The following is a 22,664-nucleotide window of genomic DNA, read 5'->3' as shown; positions in this document are numbered from 1 at the left end:
TACAGGCTTTGAAGTCATGTTTTTGAAAAACTCTGCAAATTACTTGGGATCATAAGGAAAACTATTATAGGCTTACAAGTTTCAGAAACATCTATTATATGTTACTGAGCTAAATGACCTATCATTTTTGCTCCAGTGAAGCTGGAAAAGCAGTATTCAATAGCTAGACTTACTGAGGCTAGTATTTGAATATTTGGATATCTGTAACTTCTACTTTAAAAATGAGGGCAGAAAAAAAAAAATGAGGACAGACTACTAGTAATCATCCTCTGAATCCCTTCAGATTTACAATAGCTGGAATACAAGAAACATTTCAAAACATACCTGTCCTTTTGAGATGAGATATGCTATAATGGGCATGTGTTGAAATAACACTGCCAGGTGGATGCTGCTGAATCCCTCTCCATCGATAAGAGTGGGGTCTGCACCATACTGCAGTAATAATATGACCATAGGTAAATGCCCTTGTCTGGAAAGAAAGGACAAAAATTATACTGTATTCTGTCGCGCAAAAAAGAGAAAAATTCAGGGAGAAACCAATGTTCCTAAGACACGAAGGATTTTGGTTAGATTTAAAGAGTACTGCCTAACAATACACAGATTTTTAAAACACTGGAGATTCTCTAAATGTCTTTTACATAGATGCTCCAAACTTAGAACTATCTGGATGGTCCTTCTTGAGTGCAGGTAATAAACTTAATAACCTCCCAATCTACCTTAAATCTTATGTGTAAGATTACTACCATGTGTAAATAATTTTACATAACTAATGATAAAAATGGAAATTAAAAATCACTTAGACTTTACTGCTGCTATTTTAAAAACAAAAAATAATCATGAAGCAGATATGCCACAGCGTAACATTCACAGACTGCAGGTATACTGTGATAATCTTTTTCTTAGGAACTACATATTTCTCTTTGAATATGGCTCATTTCTCTGTAAAGCACTGTACCTCAGTAGCTTAACAGGGGGATGAGCTAACCCCAGATTCCTCAAAATTCTTGGCTATGGAGAAAAGATTCAATTCCTTGCCTTAAATGAACAATTATTCACTTCACTTTCAGGTTCATATCAATCCCACCAACCACAGAAAGAATGGAGTTAAAATGAAAGATGAAGAAGTTGTAAAGTATCCACACAGACACTTACTAACTTCAGCTTCAGATGCCAACACATACGAGAGAAAAGAACTGATTGAGTTTACACTCACTGAACTACCACTTTTATCCATGTGATCAAATATTAAACATATTTATTTTGATTATAAAATATAATACAAATATTTGAGGTTGAGCATCATAGTGGAGCCCCAAATTAAACACAAAAACATCATCTCTGGAAACTCTTTAAAACTGTAATTTATTTATTTATTTATTTTTGAATGAAGGGGTAAAAAGGAAAGAAAGCCTTGCAAATGGTCTGTAACTGCAATTTTCAATATGGACTACTAGTCATATACAGCTATTTAAATTCAAATTAGTTAAAATTAATTAAAATTAAAAATTCCATTCCTTAATTGCATTAGCCACATTTTGCATTTCATGTATGGCTAGTGGCTACCTTACTGGACAGCACAGAATAGAACATTTCCATCATCACAGAAAATTCTACTGGAAAGTGCTGGTCTGTAATATTCAGAAAATGAGGAAGTCACTTTTGATTCTGAACAGCAATTTCAGTATTTAAAGAAACCTTTACCTGATGGCCCAGTGAAGAGGAGTTGAATTTAAATCTCCGCCCAACTGATCTACCACAGCACCTTTCGAAATATAAAACCTGTTAAAAGCAGACATAAACGAAAATAAGATTTAAAACTTAAAATTCATACTAAGAAAGAAAACATCAATTTTTCTTAGTAATAAATGTATTAGAAAACAGATATTATAATAATACCCCTCCCTAAAAACACTCAGATCTACAGAGGTCTGAAAGATTCACACAACAGCATCAAACAGATCCCTGGTGAAATATTCTCATCATGTTAAGTAGTTACTCCTGCTGTCATGAGCATTCCATGACAACTATACACCAAACACATAATAACTACTCTCTGCATATTCTAACCACCACAACACTCTTGGAATGGTTTATATTCAAAAGGTTTCTATTACAGATATTCTACTTAACTGGCAAGAAGAAAGGTAAAACTGTGTCACTGCTAACAGTTTAAAATTAGAATTACTATGTGGGAATGAATTCTAAAAGTAGGTAGCAAAAAATTAATTCAAAATCCTTTTGGAGAAGTTAGACATTTTGAGCATTTCACTCTCTATTTTGGGGGCACATATGGGATACACTGTATAAAGTGAAACTATAAAGTAAAGAGACTTATTTTCTTCAGCGGTTTACAGGAATTAGTCTCATTATTTGTGCTTCATATATCATATTATCTAAACAATACACCAGTTTATTTCCACAGAAAAGGAGTTTGCTTGTGAATATATCTGTATATCTGTTTATTCTAGACTTTAGTATATTTCTACTTTTTTAAACCTCAAGGATTTTAAGCACGTATAATACAAAACATATACACATTCACATACATACACATTTTACATGCTAAGGTATAAAACAAAGAAAAAACAAAAACAATGGGTAGGCAGTAGTGCTTTATGAAGGGGAACTATTTTATACAATCCCACACATGCCTACTTTAAAATGTGTTCCATATTTAATTTTGTTTTTAAAGTTAAATTATTCTCCTACCTAACCATTCCTCCTGGTGTTATTACAACATAAAATATTTCAGTGATTCTTCTAAACTAGATGAAACTATCTGTTCTATCCTGGAAAATGTGTTATGCTTTCCCTTTTCAAAAAGTGTTCAATTTCATTGCCTGCACTCTATCTTTATGATGGGTCTCTGTGGCTCGCTCTCTCTCTCTCTCTGGCTGCATTGGGTCTTCGCTGCTGCACGCGGGCTTTCTCTAGTTGTGGCGAGCAGGGCCTACTCTTCGTTGCGGTGTGTGGGCTTCTCATTGCAGTGGCTTCTCCTATTGTAGAGCACGGGCTCTAGGCATGCAGGATTCAGTAGCTGTGGCGCACGGGCTCAGTAGTTATGGCTCACAGGCTCTAGAGCACAGGCTCAGTAGTTGTGGCGCACGGGCTTAGTTGCTCCGCAGAATGTGGGATCTTCCCGGACCAGGGCTCGAACCCCTGTCCCCTGCATTGGCAGGCGGATTCTTAACCACTGAGCCACCAGGGATGTCCCCTGTGGCTTTATTTTTAATTTTCCTTTTTGGGCCAGTGAGAGTCCTGCTCCAGACGATCTCTGAGGTCCTTTTCAATACTATGATAACCAATGTGCATGGCACAAAGTTTCAAATATTCATTTACAGTAAAGGATTAGAGATGGATCAACTAATATATCCCATCTTACTTTACAAGATCCAGCCTGTTGTTAATAGCAGCCCAATGAAGAAGCGACACATTTTCTTTGTCTGGTTGCCTGACATCATATCCTGCTTCCACCAACTCTTTACATCGTTCAAAAATCCCATATCTGAAATAAGAAAATGTATAATTGATACCATTAAAATAATTTCAAATATCAAAATTTCTTCCTTTTACCATGTCCTTATCCCATCTGTCTTTCAGCCAACATAGAAATACAATAATTAACAAAGATATGCACAAAGAGGACAGATTATAAAGCCAAACGACAAAAGTAAACCTGGCTATTGAATGATCAGATTAATCCATTTGGAGCTGAACTTGCTTTTCTTAAATAAACTTTAACATTCACATTTGCCCTCTTTCAACAAATTTCATTTGATTTTCCACCAGGAATGCACCAGGAATACATGGTGTTGATTCTGTATGACAATCTTATCCCTGAATCAAACCAAGTCCAAGCAATGACCTCACAATAAGGGAGAGAGACTAAAAGCAAACTTGGAATGGGATAAATTCAACAATAAAATATGCACACAGTATAGGTATAGAAAAGGAAGGAATGATTAGCCCTTCCTGAAGGAGATGGAACCTGATATACAAGCTATGTTTTATAGGTTGAAGGGAAGACATTTCAGGCAGAAGGAATAGCATGTACGAAAACCAGAGATATAAAACTGCGTGGATGTTTGGAGAAATATAAGCAATTTAGCACCACAGAAGCATTAGCATAAGAAAGGCAATGGCAAGAGATGAGGCTAGGAGAGGCAGGCAAAGACTGCATGAACCTTCTCTGCCATGCTTTGAAATTTAGACTTTATAGTGCAAGGGGAAGCCACTGAAGGTTTTAAAGAGGAAAGCACTCAGACTTTGGGCTATAAGAAAGATCACATTAGCGGCAGTATGGAAGCTAATTCAAGGCCAAGACTGAGAGACCAGTTTAGAGCATCTTACAATAGAGACAGGAGAGCAGCAATGGGAGCCTGAAGAAAAAGAGGCAACAGGAATGTAAAAGGAGGGACAGACTGAGCGATATTTAAGAGAGTCATTTAACTGACTCACTATCAGAATGAAAAACAGGAGAGAAATACCTCTTTTTAATGCAAAAATAATTTTAAAAATCATTCATTAGCACTATTTCTTTTCCACAGAAACTATTAAGACCCACCAGAACATTTAGTGCTTTCTTTGAAACTTATTTCTATTTAGAGGGACCTGAAAGTTTCGATAAGTCTTCAAGGGTCAAAATCAAACAAAATGGCAGAATTGTCTCTATTTCCTACACTGTTAAATAACCTCTGCCTCACCAAAACGTGTGTGTGTGCCTGTCTGTCTGTCTTTATGGCATTTTTTAAAAGATGGAGGTACCCATTTGACAATGCTAAGTGAAAATATTAATAAGAGAATGAATTGTTGATAATGATATATATGTATTGGGGTGGCCAAAAAGTTTGTACGATGTTACAGAAAAACCCGAATGAACTTTTTGACCCAATATTTATATTCTCCATCTTTTAAATATCAACTTTAACATTTTACTGGAGAAGAAATACTCCCTTTACATGAGAAATATAAAGAGTACACAATAATTAGGATTTTGGTGGTTTAGAAAATACAAAAACACCTATCCTAGCTAGCTCTCTTTCACTCTTCCCAAATACTACCTAAATATACTCTCACAACCACTTAAAGTCCAAGACCTGAAGAAAATTTGGGGAAATATACATAATGTGAGTTTTTATTGATATTCCCTGTGAATACAGCCTAATTTCTCATGCTTATCATTACAGAGCTTTATTGGTTGCAGAGAAACATTTAAATGTTTCCATTCTAATTAAAGCAAATACCTATTTACCTTAAGACCACTCTCACAGTCATATAAATATAATAATACAAACAATATCAAACAATATTCACCTAAAGTAGTGGTTCCCAGAGCCTCCAGAGTTCATATAAATTAGTAATTAGAATATTCAAATAACTGTCAATAACTTTTTAACTAACATAAGCAATACATGAGTCTACATTAAAGCCAAACAGGTTAACTAATCACCAAACATCTTTGCTTTTGACAGAAATTATATCAAGTTAGTACAGTAACATTAGTTTCTTTCATGCAGATTAGAAGCTCTGATGGGCAGGCTTATATTTGATTACTAAGAAAATGGATTACTAATTAACATAATCTGACAGATAAAATATTTCAAAATATATTCAATGGCAAGAGGTGGGGTAGATGTTAACAATCAATGAGATCCACAAGGGTGAAAACGTTGGAAATGGTTTAATGCAAAAACCCACAAATGGACATCGTAAGGGGAAACTTTCAAAACATATTTCATTTTCAGTGCAAGCAAAATAACCGACTATAGTTTCAAGTGGTCAGAAACCCTACTTCTATTTTACTGACTTTTTTCTAGTGCACCCAGAACAATAGGTACATAGAAAGTACTCAATAAATAAATGTTTAAACTACACACCAATGTGTGAGTTGATATTTTTCTATCCTATCTTCATATTTAGGTTGCAGTACATTTTAAAAGATTCAGATTTGTGTTTCAAACTCAGAGTCTAGTTTTAGTGTCATTTAAAACCATTCACTCAATCAACAAACATTTATTGGGCACTTAATAGAAGACAGAAACTGTGTAAAAGTACTGGGGTTACAAAGATGAAAAAGACATGCTTTTGCTCAGAAGTTGCTCACAATCTAATGGGAGAGACTAATAATAAACAGCTAAGGTGTACTGTATTAAATGCTCTGATGTTGGTATGACAAACATACTATCTCTGGAGAATGAAGGGAGGAATGTGTACACTGGAGTGCCATGAACCACACATGCGTCATTATAACAATTCAACAGAACCTAAGGATAAAACAAAACACTGGGAAGACTTACTGAGTAGCTTTTACAATGTCACAGTTACTAGAATCCTCTATAAGAGGAAGAGCTTCTCTCGCCTTGGCAAGTTCTTTGTTTTCATGTGCACAGACTTCGTGTCGACCAAATCCTGGAGGGTGGGGGCTGTGGCTGTGATTCCTGCACTGAAGAGTAAGAGTAATTTGACAAGGCTCAGTAAGAGAATTAATGTCACATTCAATTACATCATGAAGCACTTGGTACTATCAACAATATCTATTAATTAAAAGATTATTTTTTCAGTCTTAGAGGTATATCTTACAGAAGATTTTCATTTTAATTCTACCCACTAGGATTAGATGCTTAATATTAGAAAATTCCAAATTATATATCTTGTCATAAAACAAAGGTCATCTGCAAAGGCACCAATGGCTTTTGCTACTTGTAGTAGGTGGAGGGTCATGGGTATTGACAGTAGGCCTCTGCTTCTGGGAGTCGTGGTAGACACACCCTAAGGATATCTCCCAATGAATCAAGTTCTTGAATATGTTTAACTGGAGTCCCAGAAGAGGAAGAGGAAATAGTTTTAAATATTTGACTAAACAATAGACAAAAATCTTACAAATTTGGTGAAAATTATAAACACACAGCTCCTACAAGCTCAACAAACCCAAGCAGAACGAACCTCATAATATTACACCAAGGCATATAATAATCACTTGAAACCAATGATAAAAAGAGCAGCCGAAGGAAAAAGACATATTATGTTCAAGAAAACAAAGGTAAGAATGAATTCAGACTTCTTATCAGTAAGTACCAGCCAGAAGACAAAAGCAAAACAGTTTAAAAAAGCTGAAAGAAAAAACTAAACCTGGAAACACCAACAAAATATTCTCGAAAAATAGGGGTGAAATATACACTTTTTTCAAACAAACAAAAGCTAAGAAAACTGCCAACAGACCTAATGCTACAAGAAACGATACAGGACGTTCTTCAGGCTAAAGGAAAATAATACCAGATGGAAATCTGATCCAATACAAAGGAATAAAGAGTGATAGAACTACATGGGTAAATATGTATAATTATGTGGGTAAATGTAACACACTTTTTTACATTTTTTAATTCCTTGATGATAACAGAGAAACAGAAATATACTGTTATAAGAGATGTTATAATAGTATTTGCAGAAAGACAGTGATAAGTTAACATGTATAATGTTAACCCAAGAGCAATCTCTAAACAAATAAAACAAAGTCATATAATAAGCCAATAGCAGAGATAAAATAAAACACTTAAAAGACACTCAATTAATATGCTTTTAAATGCAGGAAAAGTAGGGAAAAAATGAACAAAAACAGAGAAGGAAATATCATACAAGATAATATATTTATACTTAACTATATTGATAATCACATTAAATACAAATGGTCTAAAGAAAACCAAATGAAAGACAGTTTGTTAGATTGGATTTAAAAAAAAAAATTTTTTTTTTTCAAAAAAACTACATATTGTCTACAAGAAACCTACTTTTAATAGAAAAACATACATAAGTTAAAAGTAAAAGGACAGGGCTTCCCTGGTGGCGCACTGGTTGAGAGTCCGCCTGCCGATGCAGGGGACACGGGTTCATGCCCCGGTCTGGGAAGATCCCACATGCCACGGAGCGGCTGGGTCCGTGAGCCATGGCCGTTGAGCCTGCGCGTCCGGAGCCTGTGCTCCGCAACGGGAGAGGCCACAACAGTGAGAGGCCCGCGTACCGCAAAAAAAAAAAAAAAAAGTAAAAGGACAGAAAAATATATACCATGCATAAAGGAATACTAAGCATAAGGAATGTAGTGGTTATATTAGTATAAGACAAAGTAGACATCCACACAAGAAATATTACCAGAGATGAGGAGGGACACTGCAAAATATTAAAGAAGCCAACTTATTAAGAAGCATAACAGGGACTTCCTGGTGGTCCAGTGGTAAAGAATCTGCCTTCCAATTAAGGGGACATGGGTTCGATCCCTGGTCAGGAAACTAAAATCCCACATTCCGCAGGGCAACTAAGCCCACGCGCCACAACTACTGAGCTCGCACATCTCAAAGAGAGAGCCCACATGCCACAAACTACAGAGCCCATGTGCTCTGGAGCCACAACTAAAGAGAAAACCTGCATGCCACAACTAGAGAGAAGCCCACGTGCCGCGACGAAGATCCTGCATGCCACAACTAAGACATGATGCAGCCAGAAAAATAAAGAAAATAAATAAATAAACAAATTTTTAAGTAACTTAAGGAAAAAAAGACATAACAATCTTAAATACATATGCACCCAAAAGGAACTTTAAAATTCATAAAGCAAAAAAGAAAAATAGAAAGATTCACTATTAAAGTTGAATATTTTAATACTTCTTTCAGCAACTGATGGAATGAGTAAACAGAAAACCATACTGCATAGAGAAGAGGAGAGAAATCAGAAAAGGACAGAGAACACTTAACACTATCCACCAACTGGATCCAGCTGACATTTTCATAAAATTACATCCAACAAGAGAAAAGATATTGTTTCAAGTACACATTTAACACTCAGCAAGACAGATAATACATTGGGCCATAAAACAAGCCTCAACAAACTTAAATGGGTTGAATTCATACAGAGTACATTCTCTGACCACAAATGGAATTAAATTAAAAATCAAGAGATTACTACAAGCAACTATGTGCCAATAAAATGGACCACCTGGAAGAAATGGACAAATTCTTAGAAAACTACAACCCTCCAAGACTGAACCAGGAAAAAAACAGAAAATATGAACAGACCTATCACAAGCACTGAAATTGAAACTGTGAATAGAAATCTTCCAACAAACAAAAGTCCAGGATGAGATGGCTTCACAGGTGAATTCTATCAAAGAGAAGAGCTAACACCTACCCTTCTCAAACTCTTCCAAAATGTAGCGGAGGGAGGAACACTCCCAAACTCATTCTACGAGGCCACCATCACCCTGAGACCAAAACCAGACAACGGTGTCACAAAAAAAGAAAACTACAGGCCAATATCACTGATTAACATAGATGCAAATATCCTTAATAAAATACTAGCAAACAGAATCCAGCAGCACATTAAAAGGATCATACGCCATGATCAAGTGGGGTTTAACCCAGCAATGCAAGGATTCTTCAATATACACAAATCAATCAATGTGATACACCATATTAACAAACTGAAGGATAAAAGCCATATGGATAAAAGATCATCTCAATAGATGCAGAAAAAGCTTTTGACAAAATTCAACTCCCATTTATGAAAAAAACTCTCCAGAAAGTAGGCATAGAGGGAACCTACATCAACATAATAAAGGCCAAATTTGACAAACCCACAGCCAACATCATTCTCAATGGTGAAAAACTGAAACCATTTCCTCTAAGATCAGGAACAAGTCAAGGTTGCCCACTCTCACTACTAGTATTCAAAATAGTTTTTGGAAGTTTTAGCCATGGCAATCAGAGAAGAAAAAGAAATAAATGTAAACCAAATTGGAAAAGAAGTAAAACTGTCACTGTTTGCAGATGACATGATACTATACATAGAGAATCCTAAAGATGCTACCAGAAAACTACTAGAGCTATCCAATGAACCTGGTAAAGTAGCAGGATACAAAAGTAATGCACAGAAATCTTTTGCATTCCTATACACTAAGGACAAAAAATCTGAAAGAGAAATTAAAGAAACACTCCCATTTACCACTGCAACAAAAAGAATAAAATAGCTAGGAATAAACCTACCTAGGGAGACAAAAGACCTGTATGCAGGAAACTATAAGACACTGATGAAAGAAATTAAAGATGACACCAACAGATGGAGAGATATATCATGTTCTTGGATTGGAAGAATCAATATTGTGAAAATGACTATACTCCCCAAAGCAATCTACAGATTCAATGCAATCCCTATCAAACTACCACTGACATTTTTCACAGAACTAGAACAAAACATTTCACAATTTGTATGGAATCACAAAGGACCCCAAATAGCCAAAGCAATCTTGAGAAAGAAAAACGGAGCTGGAGGAATCAGGCTCCCTGACTTCAGACTATACTACAAAGCTACAGTAATCAAGACAGTATGGTACTGGCACAAAAACAGAAAGACAGATCAATGGAACAGGATAGAAAGCCCAGAGATAAACCCATGCACATATGGTCACCTTATCTTTGATAAAGGAGGCAAGAATAAACAATGGAGAAGACAGCATCTTCAATAAGTGGTGCTGGGAAAACTGGACAGCTACATGTAAAAGAATGAAATTAGAACACTCCCTAACACCATACACAAAAATAAACTCAAAATGGATTAAAGAACTAAATGTAAGGCCAGACACTATCAAACTCTTAGAGGAAAACATAGGCAGAACACTCTATGACATAAATCACAGCAAAATCCTTTTTGACCCACCTCCTAGAGAAATGGAAATAAAAACAAAAATTTAAAAATGGGACCTAATGAAACAAGCTTTTGCATAGCAAAGGAAACCATAAACAAGACCAAAAGACAACCCTCAGAATGGGAGAAAATATCTGCAAACAAAGGAACTGACAAAGGATTAATCTCCAAAATATACAAGCAGCTCATGCAGCTCAATATCACAAAAACAAAAAACCGAATCCAAAAATGGGCAGATCTAAATAGACATTTCTCCAAAGAAGACATACAGATTGCCAACAAACACATGAAAGGATGCTCAACATCACAAATCATTAGAGAAATGCAAATCAAAACCACTATGAGGTATCACCTCACACGGGTCAGAATGGCCATCACCAAAAAGTCTACACACAATAAATGCTGAAGAGGGTGTGGAGCAAAGGGAACCCTCTTGCACTGTTGGTGGGAATGTAAATTGTCCTCCCTATGGAGAACAATATGGAGTTTCCCTGAAAAACTAAAAGTAGAACTACCATACGACCCAGCAATCCCACTACTGGGCATATACCCTGAGAAAACCATAATTCAAAAAGAGTCACATACCACAATGTTCACTGCAGCTCTATTTACAATAGCCAGGACATGGAAGCAGCCTATGTGTCCATCGACAGATGAATGGATAAAGAAGACGTGGCACATATATACAATGGAATATTACTCAGCCATAAAAAGAAATGAAATTGAGTTATTTGTAGTGAGGCAGATGGACCTAGCGTCTGTCATACAGAGTGAAGTAAGTCAGAAAGAGAAAAATAAATACCGTATGCTAACGTATATATATGGAATCTAAAAAAAAAAAAAAAAGAGGTTCTGATGAACCTAGGGGCAAGACAGGAATAAAGATGCAGACGTAGAGAATGGACTTAAGGACACGGGGAGGGGGAAGGGAAGCTAGGACGAAGTGAAAGAGTAGCACTGACATATATACACTGCCAAATGTAAAATAGATAGCTCGTGGGAAGCAGCTGCATCACACAGGGAGATCAGCTCAGTGCTTTGTGACCACCTAGAGGGGTGGGATAGGGAGGGTGGGAGGGAGGTGCAAGAGCAAAGGGATATGGGGATAAATGTATAAATATAGCTGATTCACTTTGTTATACAGCAGAAACTAACACAACATTGTAAAGCAATTATACTCCAATAAAGATGTTTTAAAAAAATCAATAACCAAACGATATGTGGAATATTCTAAAATATTTGGAAACAAAACAACACTTTTCTAAATAGAGTGAATTTTTAGCTTTAAATGCTTATAATAGGAAAAAAGAAGAAACTAAAATAAATGATCTAAGTTTTCATCTTAAGGATCTAGAGAAAAAAAAAATTAAATCCCAAGTAGACAGAATGAAGGAAACAATAAAGATAGGGAAATCCATGAAATATAAAAAAGAAAAAAATGCAGAAAATCACTGAAACCAAAAGTTGGTTCTTTGGAAAGAATAAATCAATAAAATTGATAAAGCTCTAGTCAGACTGATCAAGAAAAAAGATGTCAATGACAAAGAGCAAGTTTAAAAAAGGGGACATCATTATAAGATTCTGCAAATATTCAAAGGGTAATAAGGGGCTTCTGTGAACATCTTTATGCCACTAAATTCAACAACCTAGGTGAAATGCATAAAATATCTCGAAAGACACAAGTTATCAAGATGGACTTAAAAAGAAATGAGTAGCACTCTATCTATTAAAGAAATTGAGTTCATAATTTTAAAACTTCCCATTAAACAAAACAAAACAACTCCAGGCCCACATGACTTTTAACTGGCAAAGTCTACGAAAACACTCAAGGAAGAAATGATACCAACTCCTTCAGAATACAGAGCGACTGCTTCCCAGCTCATTTTAGAAGGCAGCATTATCCTGATACTAAAACCAACAGACATAAGAAGTAAAGAAAACTATAGACTCAATATCCTTCATGAACACAGATGAAAAGATCCTAAATGAAATATTAGCAAAACTGTATTCAGTAATATATAAAAAGGATAATGTACATTACAACCAAGCTTAAACATTTCAAAAGAAATCAGTGCAATTCACCATATTAACAAAATAAATATACTCATTTCAGTAGAATAAGCATTTGACAGAATTCAACACCCATGCATGATAAAAACGCTTAGCACACTAGGGAAAGAAGGGAACTTCCTCAACCTAATCAGGAGCATTTTTTAAAAATCTACAGCTACCATACAGTCAACGGTAAAAGACTGAATGCTTTAACTCTAAAGACTGAAACAAAGCAAGGATGCCCACTATCACCACTTCTAATCAACAATGTACTGAAGTCCTAGACGCGATAATAGGGTAAGGGAAGGAAAATTGCATACAGATTAGAAAAGAAGCAAATCCACCTTTACTTGCAGACAGCATGATCCTGTACACAGAAAATCCTCAGGAACCTTTTTTAAATTTTACAATAGCATCAAAAATATTAAACACTTAAGATTTTATACTGTATCCAGCATTTTTAGTTGCATTTAAGGTGGAGGTTCACATCAAATACCTAGCAAATCATTCCTAGAGATCAAAACTGGCTTACTATTTTATAATCCCATCTTGTCCTTTACCATAAAGTTGTTATCTGGCTTTTATCCACCTTATTCACCACGACTGTCTCTCTGACCAACTTTTCATTGTTTAAAAAAAATTCTCAAAGGATGAATACACATTAAGAACAGAAAATTGAAGATACGTGAAATGATGCGCCTACATCAATTCTCCAGGAATTCCAAAAAAGATTTAACAAATAGTAGTTTTACTGCAGTAAGTCCATAACCCCTCAACAGGTTACTCTGAAGGAGCAAATCCTTTTGTTCTAAGTTACCTTACAGTTAAATTGACTTTTTGGTATATAGTTCTGTAAATTGTAACCACTACCACCATCAGGATCCAGAACGGTTCCAACACCTCAAAAACCTCCCTCAGGATATTCCTTTTTAGCCACACCCTCTCCCTATCAACTCCTGGCAACCACAGACATGTCCTTCATCACTAGTTTTACCTTTCCCAGAATGTCATACAATGGAATTAGACAGAATATAATCTTCTAAGACTGGCTTCTTTCACTCAGCATAATGCTGTATGTTATTAATAGTTCCTTCCTTGCTATAAAGTATTCCATTATATGAATGTATCACCGTTTATCCATTCAAACTCACGTGGGTTGTTTCCAGCTTTTGGCAATTATAAATGGAGCTGTATAAACATTCATTTTGTGTGAACATATGTTCTTGCTTCTCTAAGAGTGAGACTGCTTGGCCCTCTGGTAAGTTGATGTTAAGTTTATAAGAAATGGCCGAACTGTTTTCCAGAGTAGCTGTACCACTCTGCATTGCCATTAGCAACGTATGAGAGCTCCAATTGCTCTGCATCCTCTCTGGCGCTTGATACTGTCAGTATAATAGATGTGTAGTAGTGTCTCATCATGGTCTCAATTTGCATAGCCCTAATGGCTAATGGGGCTGAGTGTCATTTCATGTGCTGTTTGCTATCTGTTTATCTTCTTTGGTGAACTGTCTAAGTCTTTTTACCCATTTTTAATAAGGCTATTTATTTTCTCACTGCTAAGTTTTGAGAGTTCCTTATATTACACATGCTAGACAAAAGTCCTTTGTCAGATATGTGATTTGTAAACTTGTTCTCCCAGTCTGTAGCTTACCTTCCCATTTCTTACATCTCTTTCATAGAACAAAAGTTTTTAATTTTGATGAAGTATAATGTATCAGTTTTTTTCTTTTATGGATCATGCTTCAGGTGTCACCTCTAAGAACTGTCTTGGGACTACAACTCCTCTGTTCAGAGAGGAAGTCCTCCTGCCTCAGAGTTTCAGTGCCTGTGCTGCCAGGAGTCCGCTTTCCTGCTCCTTGAACCTGAACTAGAGGGCTTCTCCAGAAGTGCTCTCTCTCTGCAGGGATGCTCACTGCCAGGGTTCAAGTCCAGGGAGAGGGCGGTGGAAGAGAGGAGGGGACCCAGATGGGAAAAAGGTAAATTAGTTCCTGGTTCAGTGGTTTTCTGAATTCTGGTTTTTTCCCCCACCCTACCTGCTAAAATTTTCTTTTGGGAATCCTTAAATAGCTTTCTATCTAGTGCATTCAGTGGGACAGACAGGGTGGAGTGTGCTTTACTCCATCTTACCCAGAGCTAGAACCACAAATGCTTATTTGAATACATAAGTTCCGATTTATCTGGTAAATTCAACCTCACTGCGTGACACTCTTATTTTACACACACAAACACACACACAGCTAAATAATAAACATATAGGTAGTTAGATTAAAACATAAATAAGAACATTACTTTTCACCATATCACAGTAACTATAATTACATCTAACTGGAAGAAGACAAGGGGTCAAGGAAAGAGCTGAATATACTATACTCAGAATTTCTCCAGCGTCAATAAACAGCAGATGTAGCTGAAATTGACAGAGAAATCAGTCTGCTTTTCATATAAAACTTAGACTTTTTAAATTATAAAATTTTAAAACTTTCAGTTTAAAACACCAGCAATACCAAAGTGAATAAAGAGTTGATCATCTGGACTCTTTCCCTTCCAATCTTGTACCAACAGAGATACTATTATTAACAGTTTGGTGTATCCTTCCTCACTATGTGTATATACTTTAACATACATAACATTATACAGGATACATAGGTTTTTATCATTTTCTTCTTATATTTAACAAAATTTATCCCCAAACATGGGATCCAGTTATATAATTATTCATCAACTTGCCTGTCTCACCTAACAATATATCATGTACAGCGCTGCAGGTCAGTAACAAGTGATAGTTGAATACTATTCCACTGTATAGACCTAGCATAATTTATTCAACCATTTCCCTATTGTTAGACATGCAGGTTGATTTCAGCATTCACTCTCTAAACAACCCTATAATTAACATCCTGTACATTCTATAACACTGATTCCCCAACACAGGACTGCTGGGTCAAAAAATATGTGTATTTTAAACATAAACAGATACTGACCTTCCCTAATTCACACTCCCAACAGGCAAGTATGTAAGTGTTCTTTTTCCCTACAAACCTCCTAACTGAATATTATCAATCTTTTTACAATCTTGCCAATCTGATGGCTAAAAAAATGGCATCTTGTTTTGCATTTGCATGCCCCTAGTTGCTAATGAGTCTGAGTTTGTTTGTTCTTTATTGGCTCTCATACTTTCTCTTTTGTGGGTTGCCTTTTCATAGTCTACTGTTTTTCTAGTGGATTGTATATCAGTTTCCATTTATATATTAGGAAGATCAAGACTTTGTTTATACACAGACTTTTCATCACAAATAAACGTCACATATTATACAGATACAAATTTATTGCTTCTCATTATGCCTTAAGGCATTAAGGACATCAGCTTTACTTTTCATGCAGAAAGTTGAGGTGGATTACACATTTCAATGTAAAGAGCATTTATTTATTAAAAGCATGTATTTATTCAGCAATTAATTACTGTGTATTTATGATGTGCAAAGCATTATGCTAGGAAAACAGAAGATGTGGGTTCGTATCCTCCAGGAGTTTAAGTCTAATTGGGCAGCTAAGTCAGAGACAAAGAGCGTAAAGTGATAATGGAAGCAATATGTGATTAAATGGCAAAAATGGGTGATAAAGACGAGAGAACAAGAGGTACTTTCTGTTCACGTCACCATTTTTTGTCCAAATCCAGATCAGAGTAAAACCTAAAAATGATTATATAAACTCAAAGCCTGTTTTCAAAGTCAATGGTCTCCAAAGTGAGGCAAGTGCACTCAAGGCCAACCACTCAGTGACCCATTAGGTAACGGAAGAAAATGTTAAAGCTGTTATAATGACTTTTCCTTTTCTAAAAAAAAAAAAAAGAGGGGAACCCACAAAAATTTATACATTTGGCTTCCTTAAGATTTATGAATTCTGGGGGCTTCCCTGGTGGCGCAGTGGTTAAGAATCCGCCTGCCAACGCAGGGGACACCGGTTAGAGTCCTGCTCCGGGAAGATCCCACATGCCGTGGAGCAACTAAGCCCCTGCGCCACAACTACTGGGCCTGCACTCTAGAGCCCAAGAGCCACAACTACCGAGCCCACGTGCCACAACTACTGAAGCCCACGCGCCTAGAGCCCGAGCTCCATAACAGAAGCCACCGCAATGAGAAGCCCACGCACCGCAACAAAGAGTACCCCCTGCTCGCCACAACTAGAGAAAAGACCACGCAGCAACAAAGACCCAACACAGCCAAAAATAAATAAATTAAATAAATGAATTTATTTAAAAAAAAAGATTTATGAATTCTTAGCCCTCGCAGCCTCACTTAATCTGTATATCAAGTAGGTCACTCCTCACGGTCTGTTTACAAGGTAACTTGGGGACAGAGTAAAAGTCCACACCCAGAGGGGTTACAGTGGGACCTTCAACATTTTGCAGTATACATCAGGCTAAGTAATTTTCAAGGTATAGTATCTCATTTTAACTACTTACTAATTTTAAAGTTACCCCTCCCAAAATGAGCAAGTGGCTTAAACTGATTACTACTACAAAGAAGCCACGAACTGAAATAATAACGGAAGTAAAAGTACAAGCAAACAAGAAAATGGCAGAGCTGACACTTCTCATAGCAGGTGCTCTTTACTGGCCACATAAAGTAGAAACATAGACAATCTAAGCTGATGTAACAAAAAGCCAGCCTCCCTCCAAAAAAAATTACAAATTATCAAGAAGGCTGATTTGAAGCAGACTTACATTTACTATCTTTAATTCAAAACCTTACCATGAGTATATAGTAAGCTATTCACTCATGAATACAATTTAGAAACACATTGTCAAATCCTACAATAACATGCCCCATGACAATATGAATTTAGAGACTGGCTCCTTTCCCCAGCCCCCAGGTACATCAAACAGAGGGGAGCTGAACTTTTTAAGTCCCAGCCAACCACATGACACGGAATCATCCCCATTAACACATAAGTTAGAGTGATCAATGGCCAACCATGGACAACAAACTGCAGTCAGTGGTACCTGGATGATGTGGACTGCACAGCTGGCGGCCTGAGCTCCCAGCCAGCTTGCAGTGCACGTGCCACTCATCATTCCCTTAATCTCACAATACATGACATTTTACAAAAATGAACATTTCAAATCCTACTTGTCACACTGCGGTTTTACTCTAGGGGTGCAAGCTCAAAACTGCTTTACTGATAGGAGTGCATGATCAAAAAAGCTTAGCGGCCACAGCTCTAAGCTATGTCCTGTGCTCTAGATATCACTCCCTCCCAGGATTCTGCCATAAGAGCTACAGGTGAGGAAGGAGATGACCTGCTTTGGGAGAGGTTACCTTCAGAGACAGTCCCATAAAAATGTTTAAGGAAAACAACCATACATTCCCATCACAAAGATTAAAGCAAAGTTTGTCATGATACTACATCCTTCTTAGAAATTACTCTCTGGTTATCAAGAAAGTGTTTTTCTAAGTACTCTCTAGTTGTTTCATTTTACCATGGTGAAAGGTAAACTCCTTGAGAACAAGGCCCAAGTCTCAGATTTCAGGCGGCTGTATGATGGTGGCTAATCATCTACCCGATTTTTGGCTTCAGTTTCTACATTTGTAAAATGAAAGGAGCAGGTCAATATAGCTATACAGCTCTTTCCAAATCCATGTTGTATGGTTCTAAGAGGAGCTGTTACAGTAGTCATTATTGACATGTGTACTGGTAAAGGCATCACCGCACAAACAAACACCCTTTGTGGCAGTGGAAGCGTAACTGATGTATGGCTGCCTACAATGTTAAGGTAACAGAATAGACCAAGCAAATTCTTAAGACACCAGCAAACTCATAAGAGTTTTATTAGTGACTGCTTCACTAATAAAATACCACAGAAGTGATGCTCTGCCAGCTTGCAGGTTCAGGCCTCAGAAACTGGCAGCTTCCTCTTTCTGTCTCTTGAAATGCTCACTCTTGGAACCCAGCTACCATGCTGTCCAGAGGCCCAGGCCACATGTAGGTGTCCCTGCTCAAAGTCAGCATCAACCACCAGACATGTGAGTGAGGGAACCATCAGATGTTACCAGCCCCAGCTAGCAAGTCATCCCAGGTGACAAGTCTTTCCAGCAGAGGCTCCGGACATGGTGGAGCAGAAACAAACCATCCCTGCTTTGCCCTGGCCAAAGTCCTGACGCACAGTCCATGAGCATGACAATGGCTGGTTTACACCACTACGATTTGGGATGGTTTGTTACACAGCAATAGATGACTGGAACATACTTAAGATATAAGAGATATTTCTCACGTGGAGATATCTTAAATCCAATTATATTTTCTAAATAGTAAGTAAGTACTGTTAAAGTTAATTAATTTAAGAGAAAACCAATATCTAGAAAACCATATTTAAACTCTGATGAGGGTCAAAATCCTGACAGATTATCAAATAAAACAAAGAGAGAAACAGAGATCTGACAGATAGCCATTAAAATTTCTCATGGCATTAACAGAAGCATTCTGTATTAACAGAGCTAAGTATCCAAGCTCATTCACTGGACAATTATTTACAGAGTATGTTAATGGTATTGAATGCCGAGAAGAAATATAAAGGAAGGAAGGAGGTTAAGGAATGTTGCTGGTAGTGGTGGTGTTGGGGAAGGCCTACCACATTGAGGTGACGATTGTGTCAAGACCTTACAAAGGTGGGGGGGGTAAGCCATGTGGTTATATGAAGAAAGAGTTCTCCAGATAGAGCGAATACTAAGTGCAAAGGCCTTGGGGCCAGCATAGCTGTGGTTGATTGAGCAAGCGAGAAAGTAGTAAAAAATGAGGTCAGAGAGGAAACTGGGGGCCAGACAGTTCTGGCAAAAACCTATCAGCTGGAATCAGGGGAACCAAATTCAACCAGAGAAGGAATGTTTTTATCTGTTTTGTTCACTGATTTATCTCCAGCACCTATAACAGTGCTTAACACCTGGTAGAATGAATGAAGTCCTGGCTCTCTCAGCAGCTATTTGACTTTTAACAACTGACTCCAATTTTTTTTTTTTTTTATGGCCACATCACACGGCTTGCAGGATCTTAGTTCCCCGACCAGGGATTGAACCCGGGCCACAGCAGTGAAAGCACTGAGTCCTAACCACTGGACCACCAGGGATCTCCATGACTTCAGTTTTTTGAACCTCAATTCTTATCTCTAAAACTGGAATAATAATCCCTCCCCACCTCACAGGGTCACAGTGAGGAATAACAATAAGGAAGTATTTTGCAAACTGTAGAGCATCTTATATAGGTAAAATCTATTGCTATTATTGAAAAAGTTAATACCAATAATTATTAACAACAACAATGATCTCTCTACCTTGGCCCATTTAATTTCAACCCCTGAATCATTCTCTCCCTCCATCTGGCAGGGAATTCGGGCAGGGCAATCTTCCCTGCAGAACAAGGTAATGAACTTTAAGCACTTGAAGGCTTTTGTAAATGAGTGGCAGTAATTAAGGTATGATCATTACTGCTACCAACGTTTCCCTGAAACTCTGAGGGGAAAAAAACAAACAACAAATGAGACATAGTTTCCATGTGAAGATTCTACACTCTTTTGTAATATATGGTCTGCTTGCAAACCTTTTTTATTCTATCAAAATGCAAGAACACCCGACAGCTTCCCCACCTGTCTTGTTCCTCACTTAAACCTACATCAGATTGCTGAAAGCAGGAAGGGAAAGGGGGAGTGTGAGAGAACACTCAATATGCGAAAGACTTTTTTTTAGAGGCCAACTAACCCAATCATCTCAAACTGCTTGAATCCCACTAGGGACAGAAAATCTACTACCTAATTCACTCCAGCTGCTGGAGAGAGCTTCGGTTTTCTCATCTGTAAATGGGGATGATATCACCTTCTCAAGGATGCTTCAATTCTGGAATTAAATAATGCATAGAAAAGCACTTGGCATATGCTAAGAACTCACTAAACATTGGATGACTCTGAATATTTTTCATGTGTTCAACAAAAATTAAGTAAACAGCTATAATATGCCAGTCGAGACCATAAGCAAAAAGGGCAAAAATCTAGTTTTCTTGGAGCTAACATATATCTCCTGTAACTTTCCCCACTGGCCCCTTCTATTTTCTGAAACTACATCTGGCTTCTAGTACGACCTCCTCCACAGAACAGTCCTTTGGGATTTTGCAGATAGCTATCACGTACCTCCCTTTCCTGCCACCGCCCCCCCCCCCCCGCCTTTCTCCAGCCTAAACAAACAGCCTCAAATCTTTCAAAGAGTAAGCAAGGATGTGGAAACGAGAGCTAAAACAGGGCTGGGAGGAGCGAAGGCGGGTTCCCAGACGCCCCGGCCGAAAAAGAAATGATTAGAACCTCATAGACTCCAGGCCAATGTCAAAACGGGCTGGTCCAACTCAGGTGTGTCACCTGACACCTCTCCCAGGAACGCCACCCTCCCCTCCCAGGGCCCGCATGGGTCCCTGCCGGGCACGGGGCGCCCCGGACCGCAGGTGGATGGAGGGCCGGTATGGTACTCATCCCTGTCCTTGCCTTTTCTTCCCGGTCGCCTCGGAGAGAATTCCCTGCATCATTCTCGGTGTTTCCAGGCTTCCTCCTCCCTGGACCCGGCCCCTCTGCCCCCGGAGGCCCCTCTGGGAGCTACCTAACACCCATGCCCTCCCTCTCTCCACAGCCGCGGCCGCCCTCCGAGCCCCCGGGACAGCCTGCGCCCAACGCACTCACCTGCGAGCCCAGTCCCGGCCCCTCCATCTCCGCAGTGGCGGCGGCGACTCGGCAAAGTGGCGGCAGCCGCCCGCTGGCCAGCCTGTCTGGAGCCGCCTCCACTCTCACTTCCTGCTCGTGGCCCCGCCTCCACCGCGGCTACCGCTCGAGCCCTGAGCCGTCAATCGGCATCGAGAGAGCCAATCCCTGCCTTCTCCTCCGCTGGGGGCGGGACTTTCGCGCCCCCAGGGAAGCTAGCTGGGAGTAGCCAGGCGGAGGCTCAGTCCCCGAGCCACCCGCGCCGGGCGATAACAGTCGCTGGCCGAGACCGTGCACTGCTCGCCCAGGTAGGTGTCCACCGGTCCGCATTCTTCATCCTGCCCCTCGTACAGGTCCAGGATCGGGCTGTTATTCCAACATCAACCACCATCTACCGAGTGCAAATCCGGACTTGGCTGCTTAATAGCTAGATGACCTTGTGAAAGTCTCTTACTTTACCTCCATTTTCCTCATCTGTGAAATGGAGAAAATAAGGGTACCTACTTCACAGAATTGTCAGAAGGATTAAATGAGAAAAAGCATGTAAAGCCCCTTAGCCAATGTTTGACGTAAGAAGGAATCAATAAATGTTAACTATTAAAACATTTGCCACTGTCTGTTCCTGTGATCTTGGGCAAGTCCCTTTCACCATCTGGGGTTCTGTTTCCTCACACAAAACAGAAAATATATGAGTTCCACCGCTCAGACTAGAGGAGTATTGGGCAAGAGCCCCCCATCTGCACTCTCCACGCCGTTTTTTGGGCTGCCCTGAAAAAGGTGGCATCTAAGCTCTGTTCAGCTTGAAGGACAGCTATGAAGCTAGGAGAAAGCTTGGTTCCTGCCCTTGGGGAGTCCAGTGGGCCAATGGGGGTCTCCTACCTCAGCCCCCAGAAAATACTGGAGCTTTTTCTAGCCCACCATTTAATACAGTCTTTGCAATTATTCCTTAATGTATCTGTTGCCAAAGCAAACCTTTGGAAGTTAAATTGGAAAAGAATTGAAAACATTATGACTCCCTTATTCTATTAAAATAGTTCTAAATCATAAAATAAATGTCTAGAAATTGAACAAAGTGCTGGTTTTTCCTATGATAAATACTTCAGTACAATATAATTGTAAATTTGTATTGTTATTATTATAGTACCCCTGCCTATTGGGCACACCCAGCCCTGAGTTGCCCCAAAAGCCCTACACCTTC

At 38.4% G+C, this 22,664-nt stretch overlaps 1 protein-coding gene across 2 annotated transcripts in view; it reads right to left on the bottom strand.

The window, feature by feature from the left end:
- ZDHHC13 (zDHHC palmitoyltransferase 13) overlaps positions 1-21,490 on the bottom strand; it is a 48,252-nt gene extending 26,762 nt beyond the window's left edge. For both annotated transcript variants that reach the window (XM_082845776.1, XM_082845777.1), the window contains exons 1-5: positions 21,449-21,490; positions 6,297-6,442; positions 3,383-3,505; positions 1,702-1,779; positions 325-469 (exon numbers count right to left, since the gene is read on the bottom strand). In XM_082845776.1, the coding sequence (XP_082701902.1) occupies positions 325-469; positions 1,702-1,779; positions 3,383-3,505; positions 6,297-6,442; positions 21,449-21,475 (519 nt within the window). In that variant the 5' untranslated portion in view covers positions 21,476-21,490. The remainder of the gene's footprint in view (positions 1-324; positions 470-1,701; positions 1,780-3,382; positions 3,506-6,296; positions 6,443-21,448) is intronic.
- Positions 21,491-22,664: the final 1,174 nt, after the last annotated feature.

Source organism: Leucopleurus acutus (assembly GCF_964270905.1).
Source record: "Leucopleurus acutus genome assembly, chromosome: 8".
In the NCBI taxonomy this organism is placed as follows: Eukaryota; Metazoa; Chordata; class Mammalia; order Artiodactyla; family Delphinidae; genus Leucopleurus; species Leucopleurus acutus.
Note: the sequence above shows the minus strand (reverse complement) of the source record. Positions and strands in the feature narration are given on the sequence as shown.